Here is a 25,266-nt window from a genome sequence, read left to right on the forward strand (position 1 = left end):
TGTATTTCCTTTTGCATTTTCACTATATTTTTTTTACATTTCACTATATTTCTGTGTATATCTCTGTATTTCAGTGTTCAAAATGTAAGAGTATTCCAGTTCACCTGGAATAATTTGTCGAATTGAAGAGTGGTATATAACATTGGAATATATTGAAAATGCACCAGAGGCTGTTTTCATTAAACGATAAATAAAAATATGGGAGACTTAAACAAAAAATAGTTAAGTCATTGATGAAAAAACATTTCCATTTGTCAATTCCTTACAAAACAACACAACAAAATGTAGAAAAATGGTCAGCAAAACAGTACTGTGAAAAACGATTCAACATTACAACTTAGTGGACTAATTAACAACTACTGTGCCGACCACGTTGTAATCTATGGCAGGCCTAACTGGTCTTGGCGGCAGTTCATTGTCACTGAAGGCATTCAAATCAGCCTTTTGCCATCCGTATTCCCATAGTAATGCCCCGTATCTATTACGTAGTGTTTCTGCATCAATTTCAGATGGAACGCCTCATCCAGAACAAACGTATTCAGCAAAATGCGGCAACATACACACCACAATCCCTGAAAAAATAAAAAATAAAAATTATTATTGGTTGAGAATTTTGAAGAAAAAAAAAATGGAACTCTGATGTTGAAAGACATACATGCTGCAAGAGGCTTGTTCATAGTTGTATTCTGTAATTTTTGTCCTTCATTTTCATAAATAATATTGCATACAATTCGGTGTTAACGGACATTAAAATGAAAAATAAGTGAAATGTTTAAGAAATATTAAGTTGCATTAGGACTGGAATAACCAGAAGCAGGTGCTGGAATACAACCCAGATTTAATAAATGTTAAGTATAGCAGTATCTTGAAAAGATCTATAAGATTGAATGTAAAATTTACCTCTGTTGAGTTGAAAGATCCTTCGTCCGTCTGATTAATCTCTTCAGATGAAGCTTTACGTGTATCTGCTCTTAAATTTCCGGCGGTCACTACAATTTCCGGAACTTCCTCATGCAACTTTGGTCCAACACCCTTTTGAATAAGAAAAAATCAAAATTTAAAACAAAATCATAACATAAAAATATAAGGTTGGAGAATTACTAAATACACAGAAATAGGGCCAGGATTAGATTGATTCTGTGGGGGTGGAAATACATAGAAATACAAAAAAAAAAAAAAAAAAAAAGATTGTAAAATAGACAATTGTATCAGTGAAATACAAACATAACGCCATAAAATACGAAAGTTTGTAAAATAGAAAATACCGAGGAAAACATAACTTTAAAATTTAAGACTGGAACATGGCAACCATATACTTTTTTGTGCATACAATGCACAACAACATAACTTTAAAAGATGGATTTCACGTCACAAACTCATTTTACCTTAATTGACTCATCATCATGTTTGGGAGGAGATGTTTGAATGGTAGAATCATGACGTAAGTTTTCTTCAGGCGTTAACTGTAGCCCAGCATCAGTTTGATGCTCCGGCGCCTCACTATCGGCAGCCTTCACATAAAAAAATGAATTAATATAAATTGTATTTCGCAATAAGAGTATAAAAATGTTAGTTCAATTACAATTTCACACATTTACCTTGTCCGCAGAATTGTTCACCTTGATTGCTTCAAATAGCTTCTTGAAGTTGTCATCCATGAAAGTTCGAAGCTTTGACAACTCACTTGTGAACTCACCAACGACCTAATATTTAAACAAAAATAGTATTTCAATTTGTTTAGAAACAGTAAAGTAAATACACCAAATTTTTTTTTGTTTCATTACTATAATCACTTACTGATTCCTTGAAAACTTGAAAATCTTTCCTTAGCAATTGTATTTCCTCTTTCATGGATATAGTAAGGACATCACGTAGGACTGTGGTGTTTTGGGGTCTATTCATTTGTTCATTCAACTTTGGTGAAGCAGACTTCTGTAAAATAAGCTTTTGAGCAACCTTTTGATCCTTGTGACTCTTCTTCACAGTTGTCTGTGGTTCGGTGTGGATTTGTTGTTTCTTAGATGTGGAAGCTGTTGTAGGAAGTTGTCTGCGTCTCTTTGAAGGTGGAGAATCTGTCTGATTCGTCCGTTGTTGCTGTTTGCCCTTAGAAAGGTAGGGGGAGTAGTACTGAAATCATCAAAGTCATCCACTGGCATATCTGTGACTTGGGTACCTTCATTGGCATCAACTAAGACATTTTTGTCTACTGTATCGCGACAGACAACAACATCGAGCAATTGGAGGCTCTCCAACTCACTGCTAGTGGGGATTGTATTTGCAAATGTACAGCTCTGAAGAAGAAAGAAATAAAATGCTATGAAATATAGTGAAATATAATGAAATACAAAAAATCGGGAAATACACCGAAATATAGTGAAATACAAAAAATCAGGAAAAAAAACCAGCAGAAAAGCAATAATATGAAAGTAGAACAGTGGAGCACAAACTAAAATCAGTAAGGCATAATTGCAAAATAAAATGCTATGAAAAAACATAAAAATAAGTTAGAGTGTCGAATATTACCGACTGTTTGCCGTCTCTAAAAATGCCTTCCATCAAAATATTATATTTTGGCTGACTATCGATGGACCTCCAATTCAACATTCTTGGAATGGAATTTCCGGATTTAATAGCGAGATACGATGGAACTCTTGAACAACACTCATAAAGCCAAACTTGCATAGCCAATGGCATCCCATGGATCCTATAATACTGTGTTGTGGCAGAATACTTCTTGCTGATGCTTCTAATCAACTCGTTAAAAGCTTCTTTGCCCCATGGATAATCTACATACCTTCCATCCTCAACCACTTCAAAATGAACCCTTGGTATACTCGTTTTCCTAGGCTCACCGCAAAAGATGTATGTATTTATAAAAAACAAAATTGCAAACTTAACAGCGTCCTCATCATTATCTCCCCAACACTTATTCTTAAAGCAATCAATGAACTCCAATCTTTTTACTTTACTCCTAGTTCCACCAAAATATACATCCATAATCCTATTCGATTCTTCCTCATCGTATGTAAATTCACCTTCATCGGCTACACAATTTAGCCCGCTCATAAGGGCAAATTCTCTCATGGTAAATCTCAATACGGCACCATTTATATCAATTGTAAAGCAATCAGAAGTGCTCTCCTTGAGCTCTCTTACCATGAAGCACCTAAAAATCTGTGCTTGAACCTCCAGGTGCTGCATTCCGAGGAATTTCCCAAATATTGTCTTGGAAAAGATCTCTAACTGTGGAACAGTTAGCTTACTCTTGATATCTTTGAACACCTCGATATTAGTGTGTCGTTGCATCGATGGAGCCTCTTCAGGATGACTCCTAACATAGAATTTAGTTTCCTAAAATAAAAATGCAACACTAAGTTAAGGCTGAAACAATTGTATAAAACATACACACACAAGAAATATGCTAAATTGCATATCCAAGAAAAATATACACACAAAAAAAAAAAAAAATGCATAACACAACTAACACAGCTTTTAAAATCAATAAGTACAGAATAGTAAACATATGTACTTGTGAAAAAACATAGAAATATAATGAAATACAGTTAACCACGAAAAACAACTTCCACAGTTATGTTGTATATGATATAAACTACAGTTGATGCACATATAGATTTTATTAAATACACAGAAATATATTGAATTGCATATCCAATTGAAAAGTTTTACTATGTGTGAGGTATGCCATGTCATATTTGTGTGAGGGTGTTTATTAATTGACAAGTGCACAGTGGGTCCTACATTTTTACTCTTTTCACTAGTGACCTTTCATTTTCTCTTCACATGCCATGCTACCACCTTGGAAAATTTATTGTGCTTCCCTTTTTTTTTTTTTTTTTAGTATATATTCAATTCAAAGTTGCTACATTTTACATCCGAGAAATTCAAAACTTTAAGTGTCATCAAAGTAGACCCTGAATAGGGTTGTGCAAAAATCGATTTAACCGATAAAATTGAAGGAAAAAAATATTATTGATTTACCGATATAGAGTTATTGAGTTAATGATTTTTATACGATTTTGTAATTTTTTTTATTGGACTACCAGTTCGATTATGATTTTTACATTTTTATTAACGGATAATCAGTAACCCAATAAGAATATAAGGTCTTATTAAAATTATATTTTTAAGTATATTTCAGTGATATATCTTTGTGAAGATGCAGGAGGCCAAACCAGTTATGTTTGAAAACTTTGTTGGTCCAGTTTATCGGTTAACCGATTTTTGCACAGCTCTAGATTCAGGGTCTACTTGTGTAAAGCACCAACAACTCCATGCTATGTGGTTTTTAATTAAAAAAAAAAAAAACTTTTCAAAGTATCCTAAATTTCATCTTTAGTTATCAGTTTTTTAATTTAAAACTTTTTTTAAGGCCAAATATTTTCTTTCAAGGTAGTTCGGAGTTTAACTGAATTATTAAGAAGAAATTGAAAAATTGGATAATGAAACGGAAGAATATCTTAAAGAATTTTAATCTATGTATAATAGAATTGATTTTTGAATTAATGAAAAACAGAAAATGAGAAGAGAGGAAAAGGGTTTAAAAATTAATGAAAAACAGAAAATGAGAAAAAAAAGGAAAAGAGGAGAGAGAAATTGAAGAAGACGAAAAAGGAGGATGAGAGGATAAAGTGGTGGGCCCTCCATTATAATTCAATTAAATAGTCCCTCACACACCATGTCATACATATGCCTCTCCCATGGTAAAATTTTTCACAGTTATGTTGTATATGATATAAACTACAGTTGATGCACATATAGATTTTATTAAATACACAGAAATATACTGAATTGCATATCCAATTATGTCGAAATATACAGAAATATAGTGAAATACAAAACAACAAATCGAAAAATTTCATCAATACTTGTTCATCCTCTTCCAGATCTACATCTTCAACAACATTTTTACCCTTAACGTCTGAAGAAGGCTTGGTTACTTTTCTCTTATTTTGTTAAGCAACTTTAGAACCTTTTTTTTACTGGTACATCATCTTTTTGCTTGCTCCGTTTTGAAATTTCAGTTGGAGGAAGTTGACGCATCCTTGATGGGTCATGAATCTTCTTGCTTCTTCTCTCAGCAGCAATTTTAGCAGATTCTCCTGCAATTGGAAGTTGTTGTTGTGAAAATCCCAAAGAGAAACTAGGACCATCATAAGCATGAGGACTACCTCGAGTATTCCTACTTGGAGTATCTCTTTCCGCCATTAAAATGGAGAATTAGATCTTGTTTTAAACACTCTAACAATGGCTGAAAACAGAAAAAAAAAATGAATGAAAAATAAACAAAGAAAACGATGAAATATAAGAATAAATATAGAGAAATACAACAAAGAAAGTAAAAAAATTCTAATAAATTATCAAAATTCGTTACCTACACTGTGTGGGTAATGATTAAGGAAGATGGAATCATGATAATAATGATGATAGATAATTGGCGTATAATACGGTTGAAGATATTGAAGATGGGAGAGAAATTAATTTGAAAAGAGAAGAGATTGGGAGTTATTGGGGAACATGGGTCGTAAGTTTAGGGAAATACAGAGACGCTTGTAGAGCAATTACAACTGGTAATTTTGAAATTAATTTAAGCTATTAAAAATAAATAAAATAAAAGGTAGCTATTATTAATAAATAACTGTTAGAGGTAGTTATGTCCAGTAAATTTTTCATTAAAAAAATTGAAAAAAACTATAAAAGTGAATATTTCCTTTCAAATAAGAATACCAGTGTTATTTTAAAAAATTATATAGGTTGACAAAGGAGAAGATGCTTGTTCCCATGGCGAGTGAATTTTATGAAAGACCTCGTGATTAATAAAAAATTATAAAAGTAGATTCCCCCCCCCCCCCCCCCCCCCCATCATATTGACATGAGGAGAGTTGCAACTTATGGTACTTTTTGTCTAATTTATGGATATCTAAATTTAGATTTCAAAATATTGAGTTATTTGTGATAATTTGTCAAATTGACTATCAATAAGCGAAAACTATCACATAAATCGAGATGAAGGGAGTAATATTTTTTTGGTTCCTAAATATTTGAAAAAAAAAGTAGTATCAAATTATACAACCATTTGCATTATCATTCAAACATAAGGGAAATAATAATAATAATAATAATAATAATAATAATAATAATAATAATAATAATAATAATAATAATAATAATAATAATAATAACTACAACAACAATTCTTTCATCAACATACTCCTGTTGCAGCCTATAAACAGAAAAGGATCAAAATAATTTGGTCTCAATTGAAACAGTAAAGAGTCCACAAATAAGAACCAAACCTCTCTCTCAATTATTCTTACAAAGTAATTTTAGTTTTCTCACCGAACTATTCACAAAAATATCACAAACTTATCAAATGAACCAAATTAATTATAAAAAATAAGACAGAAACAGAAAGATATACATTAAAAATACATACTACTGTAACATTTCCTCTTACAGTTTATAACATCATAGATGAAATAGCCGCATTATACAAATATCTCTTCATTATGCAGTCGTCCAATCATAATCATCTATAATTGTTCTTGATTTGTAGGTAATTCTTGTAAGCAAGCTGATAATCTTAAATTCATATTGAAGATTATATTTGTTTCCCTAACTCTATATTGGAGTGCATACATTAGAGGCTCAAACTATGAGATGTGAAAATAAATTGAGAAGGGAAATAAAACGGAGAAAGGAAGGTTCTTTCTTACTTTTTGTAAATGGTGCATATTCTGTTTTGGTGGAGTAAAGGAAAACCTTCATCAAATTCCATTATATAGCTATTTTCTTGTGGGAGAGAGGGGAATGTCAAGTGTTTTTTCTATTATTTCTTTTATTATTATTATTATTATTATTATTATTATTATTATTATTAATAATTAATAATGCTAGTGCACTATTGATAAGTAAGAAAGTTAATTGGTATTTAATGAGTTTGAAGGTTACTGAGGAAGTAAATACGGGAGTTTAATATGAAAATAAATACCACAAATGGGAGAGAGAAAGAAGTGAGTAATGGAAATTTAATAACCACGTAAATACTACAAAGTGGGGAGACAAACGGACTCAAAATGCTATACTGACATTAATTAGGCCAAAATACTCTACCTAAATAGTGTGTCACCTACATGGCCTCTACGTTAGAAAACATATTAATTAGAAGGAAATTAATAAGTCACTTTCGAACTTTTTTAATATAGCACATAAATGGTGAAAAAAATGTCAAAAAAAGGAGAAAAAAGATAAATAACATTGGTGACCATAAAGAGGTGCCACATCATCTTTCTATTGCCTAGCTTTATATTATATATAGATTTGTACTAAAATTGTGGGATTAGCTATCCCATATGGAAGGTGGGATAACTAATCCCCTAAGATATCCGGATCCCAAGACATTTAATATCCTTGTTTATCCCATCCCACCAACCAAACGACCCCTTATTTCTTGAAAGTTGTAAAATTTGTATTTAAAAAACAGCAATCAATATTTTAAAAACATCTCAAATTCGAAAAAGAAAAAAAAGACTTAAAAATTACAAAGAAAATATATGACTTAGTGATCAATGAACAGTGCAAACTTTGGAGATAAGAACACAAATCCAACAAAAAACAAAAACATTCTGAAGTTTTGGTGCGCAATTCAGCGTTTATGCTCGTTAAATGTAGCAGGCTAGCAGCTGCCTAATAACTCATTGAATGTACGCACACAATTTCAAACACGTCAAGTGTGCCCTGGACTCACTGTGGTCCGCCCCTCTACCTTTCTCTACTTAATTACCAAGCTTTTGTCAGAGACTGCTCTATGCACTCACTAATAGGAAAATAGACATTAGACTCTACCACCAAAGGATGTGGTGCAGCGAATAGAATTGGCTCCTCTCTTAAATAGAGGTCTTGATTTCGAATCCTGAGTATAGAGAAATCCTTGATAGGGAGCCCTTCTTCCGAGAGAGCCCTACGCGGCGCAAATCCAAATATAGTCGAGCTCCAATATAGGTACCGACACCGGGTGGGAAACCCAAAACAAAAAATAAAGACATTAGACTCTCTAATATATTTTAGTAGACCCTTCACAGTAAGAGAAAATGAACTACCAAGTACTTTAGCACTCATGTTGCATAATAATTTCCAGAAAGATATTGGCTGCTTCAGAACGCATCGGATTAGATAAGGAACATATAAATTAAAGGCACAATCAATTTATTGAACCATACATGCAGGCAAAGCAAAATTAGCAGGAAATAAAAGGTTGACGAAAGACGAAATTTTTTTTGAGGAAGAACAATATAATCCTTAACACCACATAACTGGGAAAAATGGCTTCCCTTAACAGAACACAGACTACTTGAGACTTCAAATGTCTTAACACCATAACGTTAACCTACACAACTAATTATGGTTTGAAAACCTAGATAATACACAGCATGGCATACTACATAAACAAACTAGACAACTACATTCTTGCAAACTAGATAATAGATATTCGTAACCTAGAATAGAACCCCTATGGGCTATGACATCTAAAAGCTTCTCGAAAAATCTCCATTTCTCACACTGGAAAAAGATCTTGTTAACAATTCCCGATTTCACAAAGGGTGAATCCAAATAGTGCAGGTGCAATCAGGCGCGTGCTCTCTTGTTGCTGCTGGTGCAAGATGGGCACTTGTACTGCTTGATATGCTCGGCCCTGGCAGGAGTGATTTTAACACACTTGCCATGGAACCATATCTCACATATGTCACAGCAGATCCAGAATTCATCAGATGCATAGTTTTCTCCGCAAGCCCCACATAGCGTTTCTCCTTGTTCATCATCTTCTTCCAAACCATCTTCATCCTCGTCTTTCGGTTGTGGTCTTGAATACTTGGGCTGAGATTCAGAACCACGTTGTGTCACCTATGATCAGATCAGAAAATGAAACAGTAATTCAACTGGCAGTTTTTTACAGAATAACATCGACAAAGCAAACTAACAAGTATTGAATACCACAATAAGCCTGAATAGCAAAAGTTTCAGGATGGGTTTAATTATGTAACCCATAAACCTTCAAGGACTCAGTGAGTTGTCATATTTTGTTTATTTCATATAGGTTGTTCAGGTTTTCTAGATAGATGGCCTGTCTATTAAATCTGAAGAAGAATGGTGCATAAGTTAGCCTATTTAATCTCCAGTTGGAAAAGCTATTAACATTTAGTTCATAAGTTGAAACACATAAAGCCTACGTACAAGTGAGATAAGGGCCAGAACAGACTTAGACGTTATTGGAGAAAGTGCATTTAATATAATAAAATATCCAGCCACATCTCAAAGAGAAAGGAAATTTGCGATGTCATGAAGAGATTCATACCCATGATTCAAGAATCTAATAAGCATAAACACATAAAACACTGCATAAAATCAGACGGGTGGAAGAAATCTAACAGACACCCTGTTAGCAAAGAACCTAAAATGTCCAAATATGAAAAAATAATGCTAGAAAAATGTTCTATAATCACCTAATTGCAATGAACTTATGAAGAATATGTTGAGCTAACGCATTTAATCCAAAAACAAATGAAAAAGGCAAAACTTCCATTTGTCACACAAAGGTACCATGATGACTACCTTTGAGTTAGACTTAGATTTGGTGCTGCTGTGATTTGACATTGATGACTTGTCTTTTGATTGTTTCTTGGCTGTCCCAGACACAACCTCAAAAATTGTAGGGAGATCATTTATCATATTGAACAATCTTCTCCTGCAACTCAAGATAAAAAGAGCCACTTAGACGATATGCCAAAGCTTATTTTAGAAATAAAAGCACCTCATCTCAGCCGGTCACTCCCACTCAAGAGTTCAAACCCAAGAAGTTACACCCTTGCTCTTACAGTTGCAAAAATAAGGAATAATTAAGTACTCCCTCGGTCCCAATTTATGTGACAGTTTTGTTTCCCGAGAGTCAATTTGACTAATTTTTAAAGCTAAATTGGATTAAATAAACTCATTATTTTAAAATTAAAATTTATATATTCAAAAACTATACAAAAAGTACTATAAGTTGAATTCTTGTCGTGTCACTATGATGAAAAAAATACATTTCCAAATATTGGTCAAACTTTACATAATTTAAATCTCGAAAAATGAAAAGTGCCACATAACTTGGGACAGAAGGACTCGACTGGAGTCCGCAGATATCCGACACCATAGAGCTGGAAAACAGAGCAGGAGTCACTCTAAAGATTACTCAATAGAAACCATAAATTGCATCAGTTTAATTACAGCATAATATGAAATAGTAGAAAAGAGATAGGAAAGGAACTAGCTACAAGGTAAAGGTTTGTAATTTAAGTTACCACATACTCACAAGTCACACCATTGTGTTTATCAGTGCCACATACTCATAAATCATATCAGATGAACCGACAGAGAAATATGACAAGGCACGAAAGCACATTAGTAAGTTGAGATAGGCGTAGAAATCACCTCTTAATTTGTAACTTTGAAAATTTTGCTGAGACAGAGTAGCAACATTTAGGAAAGACAAAATTTCATTTGAGCTAATAACAACAGCATACCCAGTGAGCTACAGAGAATTAAAAAAAAAGAAAAAAGAAAAACCGGAAACATACCTATCAGCTCTATCAAACCCAAATCTAGCACCAAAATAAAAGGCAACAGAAAGTAACCACGCATCACTATGCACAGCGACCAAGGACAGCCAGTCCTTCTCTTGCATGCCATCTCGGGCAAAGTTTATCCCCAAAGCAGGCTCAGGAAGCTCTGGGGGTACTTCTTCGGCTGGTAAATTGACTTCCCACTGTTCACTGGGAAATCCATAAAGGCAGAGGTTTTCCTTCTCTGCAATTGATTGAGCATAAAAACATAGTTTTAGCTTCAGACTTAGTTATGTAAAAACAACAAGAGTGTAACGCAAGGCACAGTGCAATCACAAGAAAGCATCTGAAAAATTGAAAAGAAACTGTAGAAGGAAACCTTGGAAATAGCTAGCATCAAGATATGGATGCAAGTGCAACTATAACCATGATCAGTCTTTAGCAAAGATTTAAACAATAATCAAGTTATCATAAGTCATAACACTCCTACAAGAGAACTGATAGCCTTTATCATGCTTAAGAGAGAGGGGAGGGGAGGCTAAGGATCATAGAGTCAAGACCAAAAGAGAAAGTTGGTGGTCAATGAAATGGGTGCAAACCTATCGAACAAGTCCTAGCGGAGACAAAAGCACTAAGTGATTTCATCCTATCTGCCTAAGCCGTAATGGGTAGAGCCACCCAATACGATGGTGGGAGGTAGCAAATACCTGTGAAATAGTCGAGGTGCGCACAAATTTGCCCCAAGTCCCGAACACAACCGTCATTAAAAGAGGGAGAAAGAGAGAGAGGACCCAAAAGTGAAAGTTATCTATCTTTCTGAAAATAATGGAGAGATGATTCTTTGTAAACTTGTGGAACACAGAGGTTGCTTTGTAGATCTCTGAGATATTTGTGTTGCATAAGTATTTCTAAGATTAAGGATAACATAGGGAACGATCTTGATCAGCTTCTTTTCTCATTGAGGTAGTGTTTTGTCATAATTCACAAGTCCACAGTAAAGCTTAACCACTGTTTAGTAATAACTATTCATATTATGCAAGTTGTCTAAACATGTGTTGGGAGTGAAAGATTAAACATTCAGGAACGAGATATAAAAACAGCTCGGCTCTAGCTTTTGTTGCATTTATGCTGCAAGCACATATGTTCTCTCAACATCACTCCAGCACCACCTATGTGTTTAAAAGCGAAAAGCGCACAAAATTGACAAGGTTCACGAGGCTTGAAGTGAAAAGCGAGAAATGAAGTTCACACTTTCTTGAAGTGAAGCGCATAACTCCTTGCAGCATCCACTATGCAATATTGTTGATACTAATCTACTTCTCAAAGTTGAGTACTGTTGCTCAGACTCTCCATAAATGTTGCCACATCAGTGTCGGATTCTCCAAAAATACACTACTTTTGGAATATCCGACACGCACCCGTCGACATTTTTGAAGAGTCCGAGCAACATAGGTACCGACCGCTTCCTATTGGAATCACTTTGCATAGCTTCACTCATGAAGCGATATCCCTTTGCTTCGCATAGATTCATCCCTTTAAGCACCAAGCAATGACTTTCAATAAAACTAGCTCCACCAAACAATAACTCAAAAGAAGAAAGAACTGGATGGGAGGTTTTCATCTTGTCATGAATGAGACAAAAACCCTTGTAAATCTTTATCATAGCCAAGAATTCCATTTGCAACAATTTAACTCGAAGCTCCCTCAGACTTCAATAAAGAGAATTTTGTTTGAATATGTGAATCAACAATGCTTTATTCACTATAAAAATATGGAAAAAAATAGTATAGCCAATTTGAATTACCAAAATATCAGATATTTAAAGCTCTGACACTATTAAAAGAATACATTACAAATGACCTCTCTGGCACTTAGTAAACTACTATTGAGATAGAAACAGCACTCATAAGTGCCACAATTTAACCAAGCTCTGCGACAGCACACTTATAGAAAGGCACTTTAATTTTTACATGCAATAGTCTTAATCCCCGCAAGGTAGTAAACTGAAACAATGAAGTAACTCAAAAAACTTTGATAATCTGACTATATTGATAATAACATGCGATAATAGGAAGAATAGGCTAAAATTTTATGTGAAGCATAAAACTAACAACTGCACCTACCACCCAACTACAGTAAAAGATCAGTAAAACACAATAGTAGGACGGAAACACTACAGTCAGATATGAAGAACAAAACCAGTAACACCCTGAAATGGCCAAAAAGTAAACATGTACTCCCTCCAGTTCATAATAAGTGTCAAGTTAACCTTTTTCACACCCCTTAAGAAAACACTAACTCCTAAAAAAAATGATATTTTGACTAAACTACCCTTATTAAATGATATCATAGAAAATTGGATATCATAGAAAATTGGAGTAAGTTAAAAGACTTCTTAAGGATATGTAAATAAGGGAAAATCTGGAAAAATAAAGTTAATTCCTTATTGATTATGTAAAGGACACTTATTATGAACCAAAACAAAAAGGCTAAGTGGACAGATATTATGAACCAGAGGGAGTAATTCTTTAAAAACAAAAAAAAAAAAGGAAATGGAAACATGGATATACAAACTAATTGCCAAATCATTAAACAACTTGCACCAGGGCTCCACAACATCCACAAATGCATTTCACAGTTAGATTACAAGTATAATTTTGTTCTGAAAAATATATGGTAATAACAAAAGCCTAACAAAATGAAAAGAACACAACACTCTGATAATAAAAAACAAGACTTTACCTGGGTCGCATTGTTGATAAAATTCTTCAACATCTGCAACAACCCCACATAACAAAAGATCAAATTAATTCCATATACTTGCATGAAACAAAAAATATTGATAAAAAATCAAAAAATAAAAGCCACAAATAACAAACACAAAACAAAAGGGGCTACATATAAATGGGTAAAATTCTTCAATATCTGCAACAACCCCACATAATAAAAATTTGAATTAAAGCCATATACTTGCATGAGCCAACAATAAAAATTGGTTTAAAAAATTCACCACAATTTTTTATTTTTTTTATTTTAAAAAGGGCTACATATAGATGGGTAAAATTCTTCAATATCTGCAACAACCCCACATAATAAAAATTTGAATTAAAGCCATACAATTGCATGAGACCAAAAAAAAAAAAAAATACAAGAATAAACCCACATATAAAAAAAAGAAACAAAAAGGGGTTACATACATAAAAAAAGGCTAAAAATTTTAAACATTTTCAACAACCCCACATAAACAAAGATTGAATTAGACCCATATACTCGCATGAGACAGTAAAAAAAAAAATACAAGAATAAAGGGGTTACATATAAATGAGTAAAATAGTGAATTTGAAGTTGTTTTTTAATTACCAGTAGTGAGGGCTTTAATAAGACCAGCTCTACGACCTTTAAAATCTCTAAATACTTCTTCAACAGTTCTAGGATTATATTGTTGTGCTCCATCCATTACAAACTTACTATTTTTGGATGAGAGAGAAAGCTAGAGAGAGAAAGAGATTGGAGGGAAAAATGTGAAATTTTTGGGGGAGACTGAAATTTTAACATGGAGGGAGGGACAAGGGTTTTTTTGTGTGTTGTGTGTGTGAAATGAGATGTTGACTGAAAGTCAACAAATCAAATTTGGGTTTTGTATAAGGAGAAATGTCCAAATTGACTCTTTTTTTTTTTTTTTTTTTAATTTCATATTGTTGTTTGGTAGTTGTATTGAGTTTTGACTAATTTAGATTCACGTCGCTGAGGTCTTAGCAGAGAAGTGCTTTATATTCAAAGCTTGAACTGAAAATTTTTAATTAAAAATAAAGGAATCTTATCCATTTCGCTAAAGAATTGGTGAGTAATTTAGAGTTTTTACTCTTTAAAGCAACTACGATAAAACTTCTAGGAATTTTCCCTCCAATTCTTTAAGAAAATATTAAATAGTTTCTTTCCAGAGCTCTAGCTAGTAGTTATGCGGCTGTAATGGTGGTGAAGGGGAAATGAAATTTCTGGGAAGACTGGAATTTGAGGGGTTTATAATAGGAAATGAAGGAATCATATTCATTTCGCTAAGTTTTAATGGTGGAGGAATAAATAGAAGGGAGGGATAAAATGGGTTAGAGGTGCTGAAGTAACATGTCACGTGACATCCACTTCATTAAATGACATTGCTACGTAGGACTGGATGTCTACCTTAGACAATTTTAACGGAGGTGAGATATATTTGAACCAATAATATAATGACAGGGGTATATTTGAACTTAAAATATAACGAGGGTATATTTGACCCTTTTCTAATAGTACAGGGATATATCTGGCACTTTTCAAAAAAAAAAAAAAACAACTTCTGATTCGAGTCTCAGAGCCACATAATAATCAACAAAATATGTTGACATTCAAAGAAATAATCAAAACCACATTATTAGTGGCTTTGGTGAAAATTTAAAATTAGTAAATAGAATCTCGATCTCTAATACCTTAATGTTACATAATCTAGGATAACTGGCTCGAGTGCACGGATAGCTTAGGACTTCCATTTAAGGCATAATTTAATTTTCTAAATTTTGTAAACTTAGATACTTCAAAACTACAAAATTGAAATTGAAAATATTTGAATTTTGAAGTTTAATAGGAGGGAGGAGAAGGGTATTTGTGTGAAATAAGCATTGACTGAAAGTCAACAAATCAGTTGGCTTTCGTGCAAGGTCCGAATTGACAGTTGATTTTCAACCCGTTTGACCAGTTTATGTAGTAATTCAACTTTAAAACATATTTTTCTCCTCAACTCTCTTAGTTGAATCTAAAGAAAAATATTATTAAAAAATTCTTACTTCTAACCATGTATTTACACTAGAATTATTAGGATCTGCTCAGACTCATGATTTGAAGATGACGAGAGCACCACCAAAGACATATACACATTAGTTAAAATATGTCACACAATACTGTTTCGTAAGATAATTTTATTAAACACACATACAACAATAGAACAAATGTACTAACTTACAAAGAAGAATTAAATGATCACGAAATATGTATTTTCAACCGTGTAAAACTTGCCTAGTACATTCTTCAGGTTGTTTAATGATAAAAGAAGGTGCATCCTTTTCTAGAGTTGATCACTCCACAAATCCGTATTGTGATTAGCCTTCTTTTGCAGTAGTATCCAACAAAAGTATTAGAACATGCAATTATAGAACTAAGCAACACTGAAGATGCAAGATGTTTTCTGATAACCAATAAATTAGCAAGAGTAGAATGTTTATGTACACAAACAATAAAACACAATATGGAATCTTTGACCAAAGCAATCCATTATTTAAACCAATTAACAAATATAATACAGTAACGACTTATAATAAATTTTATTCAAAAATTTGAACGGACAAAACTAATGGCGGATGCTTCAACCGGATGTATAAAACGTTATTGACAGTAACATTTCTCTGGCAATAACGTTTATTAGCTGTTAATTGGGTTTGCTTGCTTAAGTATTATGTTACCATAATAAAGTTCCCTAAAGTTGTATAGTTTTTTTTTTTCAAATTATGTTGAGTGTTGAAAGCTTTGTCGTGTCCGACATAACTTGTGGGATGCTGTGTTTATACACATGTAGGGCGATTTTGCCAAACGAAATCTAAATTTATGTCGCGCCAAAAAGATTAAAGGGCAAAAATTAAAGACCGCCCCAAACTAGGGTCATTTGTGCGAGTGACCCCGGACAATTCACATGAATGCCCCTATCTTGGGGTGGTCTTTAATTTTTGCCCCTCAAATCGTAGGTACTTAATTTTTATCCTTCAACACTTTAAGTAATAAAAAAGTGGTCGAAAATATTCATGACATCGCAAGAAAAAATCGGATCTATGACCTATTTTCGCAAGGCAAGGTTTCTATGAAACTATGCCTATTCCGGCTAAGTTACATAGAAATTATGCCTTGTCCGACATAGTTCTATAGAATAAATAGAAATTATGCCTTGTCCGACATAGTTCTATAGAATACATAGAAATTATGCCTTGTCCGTATTATGTAGAAATTAAGTTATTCTACAGAACTATGTCGGACAAAGCATAGTTTTTATGTAACTTTGCTCGAATAGGCATAGTTTCTAGGAAACCTTGCCTTGCGGTGTTTTTTTTTTTACTCTGCTGGGATCGGACCCATAATCGTTGATTTTATAGACCAGCGAATAAGGGTACTTTTGCCCATAAATTTTCATTAAATGAGAAGCAGGGACAAAAATTAAAGACCCGCGATTTGAGGGGCAAAATTAAAGACCAGTCCATTGGAAGGGCAATCCGCGCAATTTTTTATTTAAGTATGTGACATTTTCCTTTACTACTCTGGTCTAATTTAAGGTGGAAGGAAGAGAGGAAGAAAAAAAAAGAAACAAATCGAAATATTTATAACTGGTAAAGTTGCTGCCATATAACTAGGAGGTCACGGGTTCGAGCCGTGAAAAGAACCACTTGCAGAAATGCAGGGTAAGGCTGCTTACAATCAGGGGCGGAGGGAGGAAGGGCTAAGGGGGTTCGCGAACTCCCTTCGGCAAAAAATTACACTATTTATATATGGTTAAAATTATTTTTTATGTATATATAGTAGACGTTGAACCCTCTTTGGCTTCTTCGCGTGTTTACTTTTTCATATTTTGAAACCCCCCAGTGAACATCCTGGCTCCACCACTGCCTACAATAGACCCTTGTAGTACGACCCTTTCCAGACCCTGCGCAGAGCGGGAGCTTAATGCACCGGACTATTTTTTTTTTAAACAGAAAACAAATACATAAAGCATAAGATGAATTTCTCCAATTAATAGAGGCATCCAAATGTTATATTTGATTAGTTATAAGTCCCAAATATACTTTCAATCCCATGAAATCTTTGATGTTATTGTTATTTTCTTCATAGTGTTTATCTATACTATTTTGTCATGGCTTCTTTATTTTCTTCAATCTTTATCTAATTTTTTTGTCACGCTTTTTCTTGAGCCGAGGGTCTTTCGAAAACAACCTCTCTACCTTCCAAGGTAAGGGTAAGATCTGCGAACACTCTACCTAAACTTCACTTATGAAATTACACAGGATATATTGTTGTTGTTGTCTAGATTGATTTGCAAAGATTTTGGATTTCTACTTAGGCGAAGGAATAAAAGATCCTCAATAATGACATAAAATAAGTTTCCGCAAGCATCAGATATCAGTAGTTGTTAGATTTTTAGTAGTAATAAAGTACCTTTTATTTTTATTAGTACATATTTCACCAGTATAAGCATCATCATTTGAGCTTCTAAAGGAGTGCTTTTTCTTATTGTAAACACGACTAAGAGCCCGTTTGGATTGGCTTACAGCTTAAAGCTGTTTGCAGCTTATAAGCTGAAAAAAATAAGTTGGGGTAGTCCAACTTATTTTTTTTGGCTTATAAGCTGTTTTCAGCTTATAAGCTGCTTTAGATAAACTAAGTCAAATGGGTCCAATTATTTTTTTGAGCTTATTTTAAGCATAAAATGACTTTAAGCTGACCAGCCAAACACTCAAAAAAGCTGAAAACAGCTTATAAGCCAACTTATAAGCCAATCCAAACGGGCTCTAAGAGCATGTTTGGATGGGCTTATGCCTATAAGCTGCAAATTTATAAGCTAAAAAAAATAAGTTGGGGTAGTCTAACTTGTACTTGTTTTGGCTTATAGCTATTTTCAGCTTATAAGCTGCTTTAGATAAGCTTAAGAGCCCGTTTGGATTGGCTTATAAGTTGCTTATAAGCTGTTTTCAGGTTTTTTTGAGTGTTTGGCTGACCAGCTTAAAATCATTTTGTGCTTAAAATAAGCTCAAAAAAATAATTAGGCCCATTTGACTTAGCTTACCTAAAGCAGCTTATAAGCTGAAAACAGCTTATAGGTCAAAAAAATAAGTTAGACTACCCCAACTTATTTGTTTTAGCTTATAAGCTGTTTGTAGGTTATAGGCATAAGCCCATCCAAACAGGCTCTAAGTCAAATGAACCCAATTATTTTTTTGAGCTTATTTTAAGCACAAAATAACTTTAAGTTGGTCAGTCAAACACTCAAAAAAGTTAAAAACAGCTTGTAAGCAACTTATAAGTCAATCCAAACGAGCTCTAACCCTCTACAGATACAAAATGGAAAATTCCTTTACCAATTACCTTTTAGCGCCTCCCACCCCTATTACCCCCTGAAAAGAAAGAAAGTAAGCAGTGGTATAGTTGCAGAATATTCATTTTGATTAAAAAAAATCATAAATGGAAGTAAAAAATTTCCTTGAAAAACTAGTGGATTTCTTACTTATTCTCTAGTGTTTAATATGTTAGCAAGGAAATATTATCCTAAGAGCATATATATGTGATCTACCAAAATACTATAAGGTGGGATGGGTGGGGAGTGGGTGTTCGGGGGGTGGTGGGGGGTTCGATGGTCAAGGGGTTGGGAGTTGGCATCTATGGAAGGGTTGGGAGGAGACAATAAATTTGAAATCATTTTTTTTATTTTTAAAGAACTTATTTTCGTAGAGAAAATATTATCCAAGAAATTTTAACCAACTAAACATGAAAAAATTAGAAAATATTTTCGTTCATAACAAACACACCCTAAATCCAACTATCCAAGCTTTTGCTCAGTTGTTTCCCCAAACGAAATCTAAAGTTAAATCTTTTAAAGCCAAATTAGAAAACCAAATCAAAACGACCATTAGTTTCCAAATGGACTAGGTTGGCAGCACAGTTGATAGATTATTTCATAAAAATCAAAAAATATACAAAGCTTAAAGAACTCTGACGAATACGGGGAAAAAATAAAAATAAAAAATAGTTGCCTCCAAGAGGACAAGACACGAGAAAAGTGTCTGAAACCAAAATGCCAAAAAAAAAAAATCATTTTGAACCAAAATATCTTAACAAAAAAAATATTACAAAAATACCTTTAGCGTAGTAAAATACTGCGCTATAACACTTCACAGAGACGGAGCTATTAAGTGCTATAACGCAGTATTTTACTGCGCTATATAAATGTTTCTCTCACCTATAACGCAGTAAAATACTGCGCTATAGGACTCCGCTATTTTTCAAAACATTACATTTTCACTCCTTTTTACGTAGTTTATCTTTTTTACGTAGTTTAGCCGTATATTAATCATGCTTTGAGATTCCGGAACTTCAATATTTTATATAGAACTCTAGTTATATTTATACAATTAATAAAATAGGCTCAACACATCAAGAATACGCAATACTTTGGATTGTCGTTTTAGTGGTTGAAAAGTGCTCGAAGTTCTTTTTTGTTTGAAGACTTGTAGTCATTAGCTTTAAGTTATTTATCTTTTAGGGTTTCGTCTTATTTTTAAATTAATGCTTAACTTTATTTCGAATGTGTCACGTTTTTTTTAATTATCAATTTAGGATGTGAAACTATAAACAATAATAAAGACTAAGATAATATTTATAAATATGCAAAAAATATATAATATTTACGATAAATTGTACAACACTAATGTATATACACTATCGAGGATGGGTCCCACATGCATGCCAGAGACTATCCCTAAGCCTAAGGCTCATACCATCCCCACCACCCTCGCCATCGTCTCCATCGCCCTTTTTTCTCTTAATAACCGGGCGCTCGAAGTCATGATCATCTCCTCTTCCCCTAGCCCTTGCGCCCTTAACTAGAGCGTGTTTCTTCTTGGGATCTAGTCCCGCTGGCACACTCAGAACCTCAAGCTAAGTTAGGTCTGGAAACTCGACCTCTTCCTCGTCAGGAGTTGCCACCGCAGGCGCCGAAGGATGAACCTAAAAAATATATAATAATTAGTACCATTTCTTATTTATATTGAATACATTAACGTTATTTATTTAATCAAACTTGTGTGTCAATGAGCGCCTGAGTAGGCTCCTGAGATGGGTGTGGTGGTGAATATGAGGTAGTCTCCTGGACGAGATGTTGTTCGAAGTCCAAGTAAAGGTTATAAAATTTAAATAAATATTTACCTTATATTGAATAAAATTAGTTTTAAGTAAAAAACTTACATGCGCCTTGGTAGTCTCATGAGAAGACACCTCTGTCTCGGCAGGCTGATGAGAATGCTCCTGAATGGGTAGCTCCTGTGGACCCACTGGCGCCGAATCCTAAAATATGAAAAAAAACGAAATAATAAGTAACATACATATTTAAAATAAGTACTTTAAATAATCAAATATTTATATTAAATATTGACCTTATATTGAATAAAACAAATTTTAATAAAAAGCTTACCTGTGACTCGGTAGTCATATGGGAAGACACCGCTGGCTCGGCAGACCCATGAGAAAACGCCTGAGTGGGTGACTCTGGTGGACCCGCTGGCGCCTAATCCTAAAATATAAAATATTACTAAATAATGAATAACATATATATATATATATATATATATATATTTAAAATAAATAATTTTAAAGGAACAAATAAGTATTTTAAATACTAACCGGGATCAAAAACTCATCGAAGTCAAGAATCGTGGCTCCCTCTAAATTCCTCACAAACCGCTTATCAGCTAATGAAGCACGTAACGCCGCCCAATCAACGTTATCACGCTCCTCCATGTATGCATTCTGGCTCGGCTGTGATGAAGACCCGGGTATCTCAGCAAGTAAGAGCGCCAGCGTAAACGTAGGTGAGTCCCCAGGTGAGCTGCCACCGGCCTGGAACGGCTGCGGATGGACTAGACCGTGAACGCCCTCAGGAATGGGATCGGCCTCATCCGCCTCATCTACTAGATGGTGTCCCCCACGACCAGGTCCTTTAGCAACAGCGCCGCATCCTCTATGCGCACGGCGTCCTCTGGCAGCACGGCGTCCTCTGCCAGCACGGCCTCGTCCTTTAGGAGCACCCGGTCCTCCTCTTGGCGTTGCCTAATACTCAGCCTCCGGAGCAGGCTCTTCCCTGCGCCTAATCTCGCCTACCTGCCCGATACCATCCTCGAATATCCGTATCATCTCCGCGGCAAGCCCCGCAAGCCCAGGGTAAGGCATATGCTCTAACCCAAGATGCGTAAACGTTGTATGGCCACCAGCTGCATTTGTGTTTAACAGAAAAAAAGTTTATTTTTAAAACGTAACAATTAATGCAATTAAATAAATCTAAATACGATAAACTTACCAATGCCTCGTATTGCCCCGCGAATGCTGAGTATCCTACATCCCTAGGGGGACGCAAAGTTGGGTTGCCGATCAATCGGCGTGTGATCTGATGATACCAGCGCATGTAATGCTCAATGGGAGTCAAATGGCCGACCACCGCTAAAGTGCCCAACCTGTTCTCCCAACGGAGGAGCTGGACATCCATGAAAGCCAGAAAAATATCATCAACGGCAGCCCGATCGTCCCGCTGGTAGTGTCGGAGCTCATGATGGACGTCAGGGGGTATACTCTGTGTATGCCCAAACTGTCGTAAGACACGCTCGGGCATGTGATCCTCTACGATGTCCAGGTGTATCAATGGACACCGCGACCTCCAAACCCCCTGACCTGCCCTACAGAAGGGGGGCAAACCATCTAATATAGCAGCGTACGACATCCATATAAATAGTTGTATAACATATAAATACAAATCAGTGATCACCAAGTAGAAAAGACGTTTAATTAAATTATTAATGTAAATTTGAATAGTTTTACCGCATTGTCCATCATGTGATCAAGCTAGTCCACATCCCGGTCAAAACCCGCTGTCCACCTCCTCGCATAAGCCATGTCGATCTCGAGGTGATGCCTGGGTACAGGCTAAAAAGGCAGCATCTTCTCCCACTCCTATAATTGTAAGCGATATTAGAAAATACGATTTTTAAGTCATCATTTCAAGAGGTTTGTCTACATTAAAGGAAGCCACACTTAAAATATTACCTGGAGAAGAGCAAAAAATCCACACACATCTCTGACAACACTAACAGACGCTCGGCACAGGCATCTGTAAAGATACGCCAAAACAGCACCACCCCAGTTGTAGTCTCCCAGGCAGTCCAGATGCTCTAAGAAAACCAAATAATGTAGCTGACAAAAGCACTCGATGAGTTCGGGAACAAGATGCCCCCGAATATAATAAGCAGGTACAAACGGGCATGACGATCAAATAAGTGCAGAGTGCACTAATCTTAACCCGACTTTGTCCCGAAATCTGGCCCTCGGCATCAGGCACGAAGTCGGTGAGCCTAGTAAACTCTGTCGCCTACGTCTGACCAGGAGGAGGCTCATACCGAGTGTGTAGTGGCTCTCCATCTATCCTCAATCTGAAGAGGACCTCCACATCCTGAAGTGTAATCGTGGCCTCACCAGTGCGAAGATGGAAGGTATGTGTCTCTGGCCTCCACCGCTCAACCATGGCCGTGATGAGTGCCCAGTCATACTGTACTCGACCAACGAACACGCAACGGTAGATGCCGCCCCGAAACAACATCTCCAACACGCGAGGGTGTGGGGGGTGCTCGCGTAAAAGAGTCCACGCTCTCTGCAGCCTACGGGGACGGAGCCTAGTAGATATCCTTATAGTACTGGCCCATAATAACTCTGACCTATGATTGTCTTGCAAAGACAATACTAATCTATCAGCGGGCCCCGGGTGATCATCAGGACCCGGGTGAGCATCGGGCGCCGGGGGAGCATCAGGCCCAGGGGGAACATTCGGATCCATGAAAGAGTCCGGTCTGTACAAACTAAATTAGTCATTATTCTTGAAATGAAAGATAAATTATATTAACTAATTAATAATTTGTAGGGAATATGTGAATTATGTAGTATTATATCTTGTGAATAATTGACATGGGATATGCAGTAAATTTAATATGTGATAGTAAGGACATATATGTGATGACAAAGATTTTTAAGTTAATTACTTTTGAATTATGTGATGGCAAAGACTTGTTAAGTTAATTATTTTGAGAATCGAAATTCAGCAGTAATATTTGTTTGGAACTCTATTTTGAATATGTGATATATTTTTAGTTGACCAAATAGCCAACACAACTACGATAAAATTAAACTAAAAGAGTATATTCGTCGACCACATATTTTCCTACAAACTTTACATTTTTTTCGTTAGCTTATGTATTTATGAAAAGAAGAACTTTAACTATTCTTTTTAAGATAATCTTTTTTTATTTAACATATATATATTTACGCTTTTAAAATTATATAGATTAACATTTCATAATCATTTACAACTTGTTTGGATGGTTGTTACCTATTGTATTATATTATGTTGTTAGTTTAAATAAAATGTTTGCTTTGATTGTTACTTTAATTTTATTGTTATGTAACGACCAAAGGTCCTATTTTATGTAATCACTGATTTGGTCCTATACAATACAACACAATACGATAAATGTCAAAACAATACATAACAATCATCCAAACAAAGTCTTAACAACATAATAATTCATTACCAATCAACTTCTTTCAATTCATAAACAATATTTAACAACTAATAAATTCATAATCAATATTTAACAAATAATCAATTAACAAAATAATAATTCATTAACAATTCATAAATAATTAACAAATTAGCAACTCATAAACATATAACAAATTAACAATTCATAAACATTTAACAAATTAACAATTCCTAAACATCTAACAAATAATGAATTAAAAAAAAAATCAGAACAGTGGCAAAAGCCACTGCCCAGTCCGAACAAAAACAAAAAAAAAATGATTTTTTTTTTAAAAATAGCAAGGATTAAATGTTAAGCATGCTTAGAATATAATGTATATAACAAAATAATAACAAAAGTTCATAGTAGAAAACCTTAATCGAAGATTTTTTGTAGAGTTATTTTAATCGAGTTGTACGCCGCTTTTTCCCAAAATTCGAACTTAGAATCTTGCTCCTTGACTTGAATATACCGAGAATCTAAACTTTCCAGACGAAATTTAATAAAAAAATGACGTTTTTGGATGTGGGGACCACCTCGGTTTCCCCTCCAATGGCGTTTCAACTTTTTTTTAACCACTGGAGGGACCAGTGGTGGAACCCGATGGGTTTTAAGGCGGAGTCCTATAGCGCAGTAAAATACTGCGTTATAGGTGAGAGAAACATTTATATAGCGCAGTAAAATATTGCGCTATAGCATTTTACGGCTCCGTCTCTGTGAAGCGCTATAGCGCAGTATTTTACTGCGCTAAAGGTACTTTTGTAACATTTTTTTTTTGTTGGGGTATTTTGGTTCAAAATATTTTTTTGGGGGGCATTTTGGTTCCGGACCCCATGAGAAAACAACCTATATTCAAAATCGGACCGTAACCGATAACCCAACCGTAAAATTGGCTTATCAATCCGACCGTAACCGATAACCAATCGTAAAATTGGCTTATCGGCTTACTGGTAATGGGTTATCGAATTAACGGTTTAAAATTTTATAATTAACGGTTTATACTCAATTTCCTTATCGGGTAAACCGTTAACCCATTAAAAATTATTATATATACATTTTTATCCCTAGATATATAAAGCATCTAGTGTCAGTTTCTAACTAAGAAATCAGTTTCTTAGTTACGAGGAAGGTGATTTTTGGCTTTCGTTTGTGCCTAGTGCTAAGGATTCAGAGCATTTTGAATGGAACCCTTGAAAGAAAAGAAGAAGTTTTAGGAAATGTGAGAAATTCCTCTCAGAAGGTGAAAACTG

General features: G+C 34.7%; 2 protein-coding genes and 1 long non-coding RNA gene across 3 annotated transcripts; all 3 read right to left on the bottom strand.

Moving 5' to 3' along the window:
* Positions 1–431: 431 nt before the first annotated feature.
* On the bottom strand, positions 432–5,226 carry LOC132601909 (uncharacterized). Its single transcript, XM_060314959.1, has 8 exons — positions 5,002–5,226; positions 2,524–3,351; positions 2,129–2,291; positions 1,798–2,030; positions 1,599–1,703; positions 1,386–1,511; positions 901–1,032; positions 432–572 (listed from the first exon to the last, which is right to left on the bottom strand). Exons 1-8 carry the CDS (start codon positions 5,224–5,226, stop codon positions 432–434), a joined length of 1,953 nt encoding a protein of 650 aa, XP_060170942.1.
* Positions 5,227–8,272: 3,046 nt separating this feature from the next.
* On the bottom strand, positions 8,273–14,225 carry LOC132604238 (PHD finger protein ALFIN-LIKE 4-like). Its single transcript, XM_060317659.1, has 5 exons — positions 13,977–14,225; positions 13,359–13,391; positions 10,632–10,860; positions 9,628–9,760; positions 8,273–8,919 (listed from the first exon to the last, which is right to left on the bottom strand). Exons 1-5 carry the CDS (start codon positions 14,071–14,073, stop codon positions 8,644–8,646), a joined length of 768 nt encoding a protein of 255 aa, XP_060173642.1. The 5' UTR covers positions 14,074–14,225; the 3' UTR covers positions 8,273–8,643.
* Positions 14,226–20,040: 5,815 nt separating this feature from the next.
* On the bottom strand, positions 20,041–23,279 carry LOC132604240 (uncharacterized). The gene is made up of 7 exons (XR_009568680.1): positions 22,491–23,279; positions 22,266–22,397; positions 21,751–22,145; positions 21,078–21,664; positions 20,869–20,967; positions 20,643–20,741; positions 20,041–20,405 (listed from the first exon to the last, which is right to left on the bottom strand). It is a non-coding gene; the product is annotated as an uncharacterized LOC132604240 (long non-coding RNA).
* Positions 23,280–25,266: the final 1,987 nt, after the last annotated feature.

The sequence above is a fragment of the Lycium barbarum genome, chromosome 7, assembly GCF_019175385.1.
Source record: "Lycium barbarum isolate Lr01 chromosome 7, ASM1917538v2, whole genome shotgun sequence".
Lineage (NCBI taxonomy): Eukaryota > Viridiplantae > Streptophyta > Magnoliopsida > Solanales > Solanaceae > Lycium > Lycium barbarum.

Bases quoted from the DNA above. Each gene is read 5' to 3' on its own strand.
- LOC132601909 (XM_060314959.1), bottom strand. From the start codon at position 5,226: ATGGCGGAAAGAGATACTCCAAGTAGGAATACTCGAGGTAGTCCTCAT. The intron at 3,352-5,001 runs GTAAAAAAAAGG...TTTTTATTTTAG, and splicing joins AGCAAAAAGATGATGTACCA to GAAACTAAATTCTATGTTAG. The intron at 2,031-2,128 runs GTACTACTCCCC...TTCCTACAACAG, and splicing joins GGATGACTTTGATGATTTCA to CTTCCACATCTAAGAAACAA.
- LOC132604238 (XM_060317659.1), bottom strand. From the start codon at position 14,073: ATGGATGGAGCACAACAATATAATCCTAGAACTGTTGAAGAAGTATTT. The intron at 13,392-13,976 runs GTAATTAAAAAA...GGGTTGTTGCAG, and splicing joins TATTAAAGCCCTCACTACTG to ATGTTGAAGAATTTTATCAA. The intron at 8,920-9,627 runs GTAGTCATCATG...ATCTGATCATAG, and splicing joins AATCTAAGTCTAACTCAAAG to GTGACACAACGTGGTTCTGA.